The sequence below is a fragment of the Xenopus tropicalis genome, chromosome 6 (genome assembly GCF_000004195.4).
Source record: "Xenopus tropicalis strain Nigerian chromosome 6, UCB_Xtro_10.0, whole genome shotgun sequence".
In the NCBI taxonomy this organism is placed as follows: domain Eukaryota; kingdom Metazoa; phylum Chordata; class Amphibia; order Anura; family Pipidae; genus Xenopus; species Xenopus tropicalis.
In genome coordinates, this window is record NC_030682.2 from 91,340,871 (window position 1) to 91,353,783 (window position 12,913).

Sequence of the window (12,913 nt, forward strand, 5' to 3'; positions counted from 1 at the left end):
CTTCTGTGTGGTAACGATACTTCTCTGTTCTTGTGAGAATTACCTGCAAGCCTACTCTCTTAGAGCCCTTTATAGCTGAAACTGAGAACTGCTGGCATGGGTGGCTAGACTATGGATATCTTATTACTCATGAAGGAACCGTTTGGGAGGTAATCCTTCCTGTCTTGCTTATGGACATTGGATGTACAGTAAAATATTCTTCTCTTTTGAAGATTAGTAAAAAGGCCTGCATATCAACTGAACAATAGTTCTGAAATCTAATTATCTAAGTTGTTACTAAAACAAGGACATCAAAGGCAGCAAGTTATCCTACAGCCTGTGGGAAGTTCATATTGCGTGCCATGACAGACATGAATCTCCAAAAATGAATATCAACTTCAGGGGCGTATCTAGAGATAAATGAGACCTAGCGCAACTTGTGTGCCCACTCCCCTGCCTTCTTTCTGGTGTGTCTGTTGGTCATTAAACATCTCTAGTAAAGCATTCTTTCCAGATATATTAGTGCCAGGATTTTGTAGTCTGGTACATTATACTATGCATAGTGGATCAGCCACGAATGTGACAGTAGGAAATTTTCAACTGGGAAGTGCTCCATAGTACAATTCCAGCACAAATGTAGGGTCAACAGTGTGACAGTAGTAAAATTACAATGCCCTATAGTGGTCCTGCATTATGTGACTGGGGCCCAACCAGAAGCCAAGTTATAGTGGGATTTGGGGAAATGTCTGTTTGCTATCTTGGATATTCCTGTAAACCCAGTTTGAAGAAGAATGCATAATTGTTGTCCTAGGTTGTCCTAGATTCCTTGGAACTATGGCCAAATGCCTGATCAAGCTTCCATCATGGCTTTAGAAAATGTTGGACCACAAAGGGATGTGGGTGGTCCTAAACCAAACATGCCTGAAAACCACTAGCTTATAGTGTATCAGCAGTATAGATAGAGAAGCATCACCAGAACACAGTGCTTTGGTAGTGCAAATACACAGTCCACAATTACAGTGTCAAATTATACATTTAAAGCCTACAATGTCCCTGCAGTACATATGCAGAGACCCACAGTTCTCCAGCAGTACAGATGCAGAGCACAGTAGGCTAGCAGTATAGCAGTAAGACCACTGTCCACTGAGTACAGATGCAGAGACCAATGTACGTGGAGTACAGATGTATCAGCAAGATTCCAAATCCATTTTGCAAATGCAATGCCTGTGAAGTGCAGATAAAGGTCCCAGTGTTTTAGCAGTACAGAGGCAGTTAATGAAACACAGCAATGCAGGTAAAGAGTTCAAATGGACATAACAAGCCATATATCAGCACAAAGACCCATAAATATAGCAGCATTAAAGATGCTGATCCTCATGTGTCCCAGCAATACTGACACTTCTGCTCATATATATCAGCTATTATCCTGGCTTTTGCATTGAAAACCCAGTGGGTCAGCATTAGTCTATAGGATAAACCCATGTAAATGGGACTTTTCTAAGAGCCTAAAGGAATTTGTTTCCAGAATCCTGTTATGACTTATATCAGCATTACTGATACTAAGACCCATATGTACCAGAGGTTCTGATACTGAGCCCCCATATGTCCCAGGAATACGGAGACAGAGCCTCCTATATAATAGAATTATTGATACTGAGTCCCATTTATCCCAGCATTATTTTACTTGCCTTTTTGTTTGTTTTCCCATTTCTCTCTAGCTTCCTCAGCTTTATTTTAGCTTCACTCTTCTGACACAAGCAACAATTTTTTTTCTACACTTTGCCTTTCTTTCACCTTAAGTGTATTTTGCCCTCCATACACACTTCAGTATTTCCTTTCTTCTCTCTACCTACCCTCAAACAGCTTCTCCCAGTCCATGTTTTATTTTATCTTCCCAGTATGCATACCACTTAACTGTAAAGTCTTACAGTTAATATCATTATTAACTGTATCAATACACTTAATACATTATAATACATTACAGTCAATACATTGTTTCTGTACAATTCCAGACTCGGGTTCCAGGGCTCACCAGGGCTGCAACCACAAGGGCCCCCATCTTGATATTCGCCCAACACTTCCACTAACCGGGCTATATCGCATTGCATAAGTTAACACCTTCTTCAACTCGCAACTGTAATCTTATGAAAGGGGGCAGCATGAGAGCATCTACAGTGCCAAGGGGAGCGCACCTGGGACCGAACCTATGTCCAACCCTGTTTCTGTAATCTAGCAGATTCTGGCATTCTAGCAGAACTGCTTTTGGTTACAATTTCATTTGCAAATAACTGTGATATACATTGGAATTTGATATAGAATTAAATTTTCTTTTATTATAGTTTGTCATTCTATCACTTCTCTTCCTATTAGGCCCACCATCCTCTCTGCTCCTAGCCATCCATAAAGTGAGCTTTCCTCCTGCTGCTCTTCTGACAGCTACCTTTGTGCGCATACTCCCAGCCTTTCCTTTATCTCTACATTTTGTATTTGACACATACATGACAGATTTTATAGATATGTCACTACACTCACAACTGAATTCATAATCTTATAAAAATAAGATTATGCATTTCCAAATGCTGCTCAGAGTTAAAATCCCTGAACAAAATGTGTCAGTCTCTGGTTGAAGAGATCTGTGCCAACTTTCTTAAAATGTTCTCAGGGGTGGAGAAGCTTTATCCAGTAGTTGATAGGTGTAGATCACTCATCAGCACTTTTGTTTCTGGAATGTAATTGAGGAGTTTCCTGCATTTTGGCAAGTATTCCCTTTTTCCTTGAAACGACATAGCAACCCATCTGTTTACAGATTTACTTCAGTTTTTAAAGGCCATTGTGGAATTTTTTGATATAGAGCACCTGACGACAGCAAGACTTCCCATGTACTTTGGCGATTTATTCTTTCCTGAATTTCATATTTGAAAAAATAGGAAATTAGCATTTCACTTTGTTTTTTCTGAATAAACCAACTTTAACCTTTAGGTCACATAAGGCGTGAAGTTCTAGCAGCATTGCGTGGTTCCGTACAGTTACTTTAACATCACACAGGAATAGTTTTTCACAACACAAAGACCTCTGGAAGGCTAATATATATCTAATCTTTATTAAAAAAGGTTAGATGACCAGATTCATTTTATTCATGAAATGTACACAGTTGCTAAATTTAAGTTAAAAACGAGGTTTACGAATTAAATAGGGAAATGTATGGAAGAAAGAGAAACAATATGTATCTCAATAGAAATATTTGTCTTTGAGGGTAGAGAGATATAATAGTCTGAATGAAAAGCGAAAAAAATGCAATGCACAAAGCTTAAGGCCTCTTTGGTAGTGATGAGCGAATCTTTCAAAAGATCCGCGAAACGGCAAAAAATTCGCGAAACGGCGAAAATGTTGTGCGGCAAAAAAAATTGTCGCCCGCGACTATTCTTTTGTCGCCCATGGCTATTATTTTGTCGCCCGTGGCTATTATTTTGTCGCCCGCGGCTATTATTTTGTCGCCCGTGGCTATTATTTTGTCGCCCGCTGCTATTATTTCGTCGTGCGGCTATTCTTTTGACGCCTGCGACTATTCTTTTTTGACGCCGGCGACAATTTTTGGACGTGCGGCGAATTTTTCTGCTGCAAATTTTTTCATCCATTTCACGAAATAATCCGCCAATGGCGAAACGCGGAAATTCGACGCGAATCCATGCCTGGTGAAACATTTTGCCCATCACTACTCTTTGGTTCATTTATCAGCAATGGGCAAATCTGCATCTGGACCTATGGCAAGCAGTTACATTTTGCTTTAATTCAGGGATCCCCAACCTTTTATACCCGTGAGCCACATTTAAATGGAAAAAGAGTTGGGGAGCAACACAAGCATGGGAAACATGTATTGCACCAATTTACTATATATATTTACTATATCAATTAGATTAGTCAACTAGCTTTCTAAAGAAGCGCAGCTAAATCCTCCAACAGCCTTGGGGTGACGCAATACAAACAATAGTGATGGTTCTCAAACAATTGGGTCTTCCATTTTAATCATCTCTGCTGTGATAACACCAGAATGGATTTTAAGGGGCCACATTCATAGCCTAATGGTCATCCTGTTCAATGGTGAATCTGCACACCCAGGCCTCTCTATCAAAGTATGTACCGGGTACAGTGGGGGGGATGGCAGTACCAACACAACATGGTAATAGCAATATGGGGAGAATCCCAATTAGCCAAATGGCAAACACAATTAAAGACTTAGGGGGCATGTCCCTTTATCAGGAACCCCACAAACAAAAACTGCATATTAAAACATATGGTATTAATTAACAGACTGAAAGACCTTTGATTGTAAGCTCATCTTGGGCAGAAACTTATGTGAATGATGTATAATCTCTGTAAATGTGTTGGTGCTATATAAATAACATGAAATAAATAAGAAAATATCCACAATGAGTAATATAGAATCTTTCATGAAAAGTCAATCACTGAATGATATGGATAGCAATCTTAGGGGGTTATGTAATAAAATGAACTATGTTTGCCCAGGTGCAGTAACCCAAGCAACCAATCAGCAGGTAGAATTTACTGGTAACCTGTTTAAAAGCAAACATCTTATTGGTTGCTTTAAGTTACTGCTACTGGGCAAACTAAGTGCTTTTTTATTACATATGGAGGTATATGTTTCACTTAATGTTTCACTGCATTTGCCCTTGAATTAAAGGAACCACTTGGAATAGTGATTTTAACTTTATTAGTAGGTTCAGTAGCTTTAGACAGTAATTGTCCATAGTAGACATGATTTGTACTGGGTATTCAAGAAATCATTTTAGAATATGTGTTTAAGTTGCCAAGATTGCCAACGTCCATAATATTCTACATGGACTGAAGGGACAACAAACTATACTGCCTTCTCAAAACAGTATCTTAAATGATTTAAAAGGACAATGCACTTTACTGCCTTGTATTGAGGGGCGGAACTAGGAGTATGCAACAGAAGTGGCCTCCTAACCATGGTTTGGGGTACAACCAGCAAGGAGCAGTGTGGTAGCATCAAGTAGGGAAGGAGGTAAGAAATCAACTGGCAGCAGTGTACATGGTTGGTGGGTGCAAACGACCAGTGGGGGGGTAAAGGTAAGTGTAGAGGTGGCAGTGAACTTGAAGGGATGAGTTACCAAACTCACACGTTTAGCTTGTTTGTAAGAAAGGTATGTTACACTTGACAAAGGGCAACTATGCTCAAAACATGTAGTGCAAGCTGGTGATTGCACCATAGCTTTTGCCTAGATCTTTTTTCCTGCTACATCCTACTACATCTATAGGGTCTCATTTCTGGAAGCCAGAAGTTAACCTCCCATAGATTCAATTTCAAATAATTCAATTAATGTTAAGCTTAAACTTGCCAGAGATGGCAGAAGCCACACGGCCTAGGCCCTTTCTAATTCCAGAACTACATTTTTTTGAATCATGTGAATTCTGGATAAGCAAGGTTCTCGTGGTTTTAATGACTGTCGCTCTAGTTAATGACTGCCTCTCTACGAATAAAGCTTTTGCCACATGGGAAACTAAGCTAAGAAAGGAAGCAATAACTTCTACAGGGCTGACATTTTTTGTGGGTATTTTTCAGAGGCCTGAACTCATGTCTCACCTAACATTTGATAGCATGCTTTGGCCACGAAGTGCAATTTGTCACATTATGGGGTGTCTTTGTCTATGTAACTGCTATGGAAAAAACCTCACCATGCGAAATTGCTAAATTACTTAATATATAGGTGTAGGTTTCCCTGTAATTATCTGTGGCAGCTGTATTTATAATATGTACTTGTACTTTCTGATTGAAAAGCACAAAGTGAGGGAAGACCCTGTTCCTGGTGAATTCAGATTCAATCACTAAGCCACAATAGTTTTTCCCCTTTCTCAGTTTAATTTTGTTTTGCCTGCTTGAATGTTATATTTTGTGTGCTTGTTGAAATTCACAACTGCTAGGAGAAATAGTTAATTTATTGGTTTATAAATATGTTAAAATAACAAATGCTTTTGTGACAGATAAATGTACAAAACAGTGGTATAAACAAAGAAATATTTGATTGAATCTTAATTTTTGTAAAGTTAACCTTTTTAGAAAGTTAATCCTTCATGATAATCACTGGTTTTACAGGCTTTCTTTCTACAGGTTCAGTAATAAAAAAGGAGAAAAGGCATAGGTTACATAAGAAGATACCAGATAAACTGTGTAGAATACAATGGGAATCTGCTACTTATCTGTTATCTGCTTAGTAACCTGTGCCTTTTCTCCTTTTTTCAATTTAAATGGCTGCCCCCATGGCTACACAGCAGAGTATTTATATAAACTGCAGTAGTGTTTATGAAGAAAACACACAACTTTTACCAGTGCAGAGAAATAGAATATAATATATTAATTCTTTTTATACACTTTCATTTTTTGGTGTTACTGTTCCTTTAAGTTGAAGTTTATCACCAGTCCTCTATGTCTATGTCTTTTTTTCTTTTGCTTTTACTTGCTTACACAAATTGCAGATAGGAAACCATGGCAAAACTGCGTCTTCGCTATTAAAATAACACAAGAAAAAACATTCATTGCCTTCAATGCTCCTGGCTTAAGTTAATACTTGCGAATACTTGCCCATTGACTACAATGCATTTGGCACAAGAAAAAAATGTAAGAAAAAATGGCCTTGACTGTAATGCATTTGTTGCATGAAAAAACACCCATTGGCTCCAATGCATTTTGTGCGAGAAGAAAACCCATTGACGCCAATAAAATTTTGACAGAATGTTGCCATTTTGCACATTTTTCTGCAGTTTCACAAATTTTTCAGAGAAGATAAGTGGGACAGGTTCTCTCACAGGGAGCCCTGGAATTAATACCTTGCTTATAATCAGTTTCTGTAAAAGCAGTCCTTGTTTTATTCTTGGTTCTTGTTATGCCACTGCCTCTCTAATTTAGTAAATATTATATATTGTCTTTAGGTACAAATACAATGTGAGTAGCAAGGGAGAGATACACATAGTTTGGCAACTAGGGTAGTGAATATCTACCACAGTTATTCACAGCTAAGTGCTTTGTATGAGTATTAGGGCTACCATCCTACACTGTTAACCATAGTACCTTCAGCACAATCAGGTCATGGGTATTTAATAATAATTTCTGATACAGTAAGTGAGCTTCTTTCAGTACTCCCATAACCAGCTCAAAAAACTTGAGGATCTTCAGAAGCTTAATAAGAAGGTCACAGAGCAGCAGCATTTAAGGGGCTAGATGCAACCCCATAGTTCATTTGCTCCCTTTGGCAAACCTTTCCTGCCATATTGGAAGCCCTTAAGTCTGCATTATTTGCCCTGTAAATGAAACCTTTCATTTCATAATGCATCATTATTAAAGAAGGAAAGACAAGGCCATAAATAAAGAATTTAATTTTTATTTGGTTCAAGGTTTGCTCTGTTTGCTAAAAAAAATGTAATTTTTAAAGTTTTGCCTGTGTGCATGTTAATTATTTGTTGTGCCATTAAAACTATTCATAGAAACTTCTTGTACCTGATGGCCTTGCAGTAAAGTGACAGCTTTATTCGCCATTGTACGCAGTAGCTCTGGAGATTCGAGCATGTAGATAATTTCAGAGGTATCAAACTCCAGCAGAATTCCAGTAATTTTCTCAGCTAGCTTTTTATCTATAATTTGTACAAGTGGGAAAAGACGCACACCTAGCATTTGTTTTTGTTCATGTGGAGAAGCAGAAACCAACAAGGAAATAGTTAGGGGCTCCTGTCCTTGAACACAGATAGCAGGGTGCTGCATAGCTGCTTGTGTCTGTTTCTCAGAATGTAGCTCAGTATTACAATCTCCAGCTGCATATTTATTTCTGGAAGTAGCTGACATTATGCCTCGCACCAGATTAACTGCTGTTTTCGTTGGAATTAATTTGTATTTTCTTGTAGAAATTTGGGGGTGGGCTCTTGGCATGTACTGAAATGAATGAGGTGCAGTTCCTTGTGCATTCCTGTAGCACCTCTGCTTAAATTGAGCAGTTTGCTTGGGGATTCTGCATAGAGAGTCTTCTGAATGGTTCTGAGCTGCTGGGATAGGGGCCATAGAACATCTTGATAACAGAGCTTGGTTAGGGTTGACTTTAGTGTTGGGTATCCAAGCCTTTTCCATCCTCTGCGTGTACTGCTGAGCCAAAGAAACCTGACGTTCTTGTTTTCGCTGTGCCCAAGCAACATACAGGGGTTTTGAGGCCAATATTTTGCCATTCATTCCAGAAAGTGCTTTTCTAGCCTCTGCAGGGGTTGAGAAGCATACAAATCCAAAACCTTTGCTGCGCCCGCCTTCCCTCATTACCTTAGCACTGGTAATTATACCAAAAGGTGCAAATTCCTTATTCAGTCTATAATCATCAATTTCATAACTGAGGTTTTTAACATAAAGGTTAACACTATTGTATCGGGGTTTATGTAAAGGTTCAGGCTTTTTACTAAACTCAGTTTGTCTTTTCTCTTTTATTTTTGCTTGAGCCAAATAAATGTCCATGCCTTTCATTTTATCTACAGCTCTTATAGCATCCTTTTGTTTATTAAAGGGAAGTAAGCCAAATTCTGTTTGCTGTCCACAATCATTGTTGATAATTTTTGTAGATGCTCCACATTTGCCAAAAAAGTCATCTTCATCTATTTCCTTTACAAAGTTCTTAACATAAATTGGACATGTCTTTGTTTTGGACTCTGTGTCATTGACATGTTCATCAGACATACCACTTTCATTTAGGAGAACATCAACAGCATGAACAACCCTTTTAGCTTCCACTTGTATCTCAAAATGCACCTTTTGATCCATATTCATTGCTTTCTCCTTAGTTGATGTATACAAGTATTGGTACCAATTTACAGATGGCTTGTCCTGATCACATAGTTGGCTCAGGCTTAATCCTGTAGCAACCAATTATTTCTTGATTATTTATTACTTACGATTTGCACTCCTGTGAAGATTGTTGTGTTTCTTTACCAGACCAGCTGTGTACTCTTTCAACTGTCAATGGGGGTTAAATTTTAACTGCAAAAACTGGAGCTCTGACAGGAAGCCATAGATCTCCAATAGGTCCCCCAGGATCAGCATTTCCTATACCACATATTGATTTAGCTAATCCAATTTGTGACTTATAACATGAAAATAAACTAATATAAAGCATAAACATAAAGGAGTTCTGTAAACATAGCATTATGTCTTAATTTTTATATCTGCTTTCAGGAAGAACAAGGGAATGGGGTACAAAGGGTAGCTACATGCAGATATCCTTTTAAATTCCTTAGAAGATTAGCAGCATTACATTTATAGAAGGAAATATATAGCTGAGTTACCTCAGTTGAGGCCTGGCCCTTATACAATGCATTATCTCTAACCTCGGACTTACCCATGGATGAGTCTCCACAAATTATTTTACAGGGATTTGATGACCTGATCAAAAAAATTGTATTTGTGACAGCTCTCACACTGCTTTGAATTTCCCTCACAAGTTCATATTGTGAAGAAAGAAATGGTACATTCCAAACAAGCATTTATGACCAGCTAATCTACTTCTATATTAGACACAATTGTGTTTATTCCAGAAAATGCTGCTCTAACTAGGAGAATTTAAGAAAAGTCACCTTGAGTTGGTAGGAAAGCAGACTGTATTGGTTTAGCTTGAAAGGGGATTGAATCATTGAATCTTAAAAATGTGGAGACAGAACAAGGTTCTGGGGCTTCTACTATCATCATAGACAGATTTTACATAACTCTTTCTATGCAGTTTTAGAAACTTTCTGAAGAATTGGTAGAATCATCCATACAGAAACTATCTGCAGGGAAGCAAAATGTATCTACATTTGCACAGCTTTCCATGCATGCCCAGAATTTATATTAGAACAGCACTAATCCACTCCACTGTTCCCTATTCTTGGCCCTTCCATGTCTTCATGATGGGCCCTTTATATGCAAAATGGTCATGAGTTGCAGTTCCATCTGCTGATTGTTAATCCAGCTCTGTCTACAGAATAAAACATAGAATAGTTCTTACATTTTTATACTCCCCCAGAAACAGCATTCTGACAGGAAAATTCCATTCTGTAGCTTACTATGGGATGTAAAACAAAGGGTGCATATTACACTAAGATGGATATCCACTTTATACTTATATTATTCTAGAATAGGTTTTTTTTCTGTTATGTATGTATGTATGTATGTATGTATAACTTTATTTATAAGGATACACAGTACTGTGCAATCTTAAAATATACAAAATTACACACAGGTATGACACGTATTATAATAAATGCAATAAATAAGTATAAATACACAGAAAATTTAGTTCCATGTGGTATGAGGCACAGTAGGAATAGTGGTCCCTGCCCTGTAGAGCTCACATCACATCCTTGTTCATTGAAATATCCTGTAATGGTAAACTGTTGAAAGAATATTTATAGCGTTAATTTCCAAAGTAGTTCCCTATAAAGATTAAGCCTCCAGTATATACATTAAATTGCTTTAGAAATCTTCCAAAAAAAGGCAAACGATCTTGTTGACTAGAGTTCAATTGACTCCTTGGTTACAGTAAACAATAAACAAACCCACGCGCTCGTCTAGAACCGAGTGTAACGAGTGATGATAAACGTTTGGGCCTAAAAAGGAAGCTGCCAATCGGAGCGTCACAACATTGAGAGTTGTTTGAAAACATTATCTGGATTAAGATCTTTCCATGGGAAAGCAAAGTTGCTGTAAATGAGAGTGAACAAAGATCAAAATGATAACAAGCCCAAACAACATGTACTTTATCATTGTGCACAAAACAGAACCGCCGAAGGAGATTTATTAAGGCAGTCATCATTATTTACAAAGATTTACCATGGTTTTCTCCTAACAAGGTGAGCGATTTAAGTCACTTGGGGGTGCCTAACATTTTGGCACCCCCAAGTGACTTAGCCTTTCCTTGTCCTTTAAAATGGACTGATCAAACTCCTTTATGTAAATGATTTGTTTTATTGCTGAGTATTTATGAAACTTTTGCCTGTGCTATGATATATACAGTATATATATGTTTAGTTGTTTTGTGCTTCTGTACATCACTCTCTCCAGTTCAGATTATAGTCTTTATATTAAAGGGGTGGTTCACCTTTAAGTTAACTTTCAGTATGTTATAGAATGTCCTATTCCTAGCAACTTTGCAATTGGACTTCACTATTTATTTTTAGGGATGTACCAAACCCACTTTTTTGAGTTCGGCCGCACCCCCGAACCCACCCTGACGGATTCTGCATAATCCCAAACAGAATCTCACGTAGGATCGGAAAGGGATGAAAAGTTGCTGCGCGCAGGTGGAAATTTTTTTCCCCCTAAGATTTAACCCTTTCCAAATGCTAATTAGCGTATGCTAATTTATGCTAATTAGGATTCGGATTTGATTCGGCTACAATTTTATTGTTACTTTCTATTACTTATTTTTCTGTTATGGCCCTCCCCTATTCATATACCAGTCTCTCATTCAAACCGCTCACTGGTTGGTAAGGTAATTTAAACCCTATCAACCAGATAACTGCTGAAATTCTAAACTGGAGAGCTACTAAAAAAAGTTTAATAATAATAAAAAATAAAGACTAATTGTCTTAGAATAGTGCTCCCTACATCATACTAAAAGTTAACTCAAAGGTGAACAGCCCCTTTTACTTTATTTTTATGTAGCATAGGACTGTCTTATTTTCAGCTCCCGGCATGTCATTAATCCAACCCTACCTTGAGTACCCATGATATTGCAGCAAGTAAACAGGGCAGTTTGGAGCGTTCTAATTACCCCACTCCATTTGCTTGACTAAGGGCTGCCATTGTTCAACCTCAGAATTATTTTGCCAAAACATTCAGACAGATTTTTTTTTTAAAATGTGTATTTTTGAGCACCTTTGAACACAGCCGATCTTCTTAAAATGCCTTATTCACTAGTAAAACTTTCAGAATGGAATTTCACAGGGAGGATGAGCCTTTATCAATCTTTCTTAGGGCTGTGACCCTGCAGGTATTTCACCAGCCGTTCTAGTAAAAATGATATATCATGCCAATGTTAATAAAAGCAGAAAGATTAAAAATATAGGAAGGCAAAGGTTGCAACCCTACTCTTTCTATACTGAAAAGTACAACTGACACCTACTGTAGGCCTCTATTATTTTAAACTAGAAATATTAAGGTGCTGAGTAGTGATGAACGGATCTGTCCTGTTTTGCTTCCCTGAAAAAATTGCGAAACCACTTATAAATTTGTTAAAAAAAAATAAAATGTGGAAATATTTGTCATAGCGAAAGGTGGGTGATAGTCCTTGGCCATTTAATCAGTGGTGTTATTTGATGTCTTCCACATGTTCACTGCATTCGCAGGGGCTGGCATTCGGTTATAAAACAGTTATACAGTTTGTTAAATGTTTGGTAAAGGTGAAATACGTGGCAAGGACTATCGATGATGTATTCTATAATAAAGCTGGGGCCGAATTCCACCCCACTTGGGGTCCGTGTGTCCGTGTGTCTTCTTTGTTAGTGGAGTGTATGGGGGTAAGGTAGGAAGGGAGGGAATAAGTCTCTGCAGTCAGTAAGAAGAAGCAGGAAAAAAGGAGGGTTGCTAGAGTTTTAAAAAATATAATGAATGCAAGCATACAAGGAGTATAATACATGTAGAATTTTGAAGCAAGCAAACATAAAAAGCAGAGACTTGGTGCAATATTGCAACACATGGCTTAGTATGCAAGAAATTAGATGCTGCGCCACTAGTAATTTACTGTATAGCAAAATACAGTGCCCATTTTAAAGAATGGAGGGGTCAGTTCAAGGGTTAAGGGCTTTTTCTAACACCCTTTTACCTTCCCAGAAGGAAGTAGTTATCTACTTTGCCTTTTGAAGCATTCTAACAATGTCCTCCGATTCTCATTGT

General features: G+C 37.9%; 1 protein-coding gene across 1 annotated transcript; it reads right to left on the reverse strand.

Moving 5' to 3' along the window:
- Nucleotides 1-7,374: 7,374 nt before the first annotated feature.
- LOC100490872 (polyadenylate-binding protein 1-B) lies at nt 7,375-8,965 on the reverse strand. The gene has a single exon (XM_002932682.3). The coding sequence runs from the start codon at nt 8,810-8,812 to the stop codon at nt 7,463-7,465; it is 1,350 nt and encodes a 449-aa protein (XP_002932728.2). The 5' UTR covers nt 8,813-8,965; the 3' UTR covers nt 7,375-7,462.
- Between the last annotated feature and the right edge of the window lie 3,948 nt (nt 8,966-12,913).

Bases quoted from the DNA above. Each gene is read 5' to 3' on its own strand.
- LOC100490872 (XM_002932682.3), bottom strand. From the start codon at position 8,812: ATGAATATGGATCAAAAGGTGCATTTTGAGATACAAGTGGAAGCTAAA.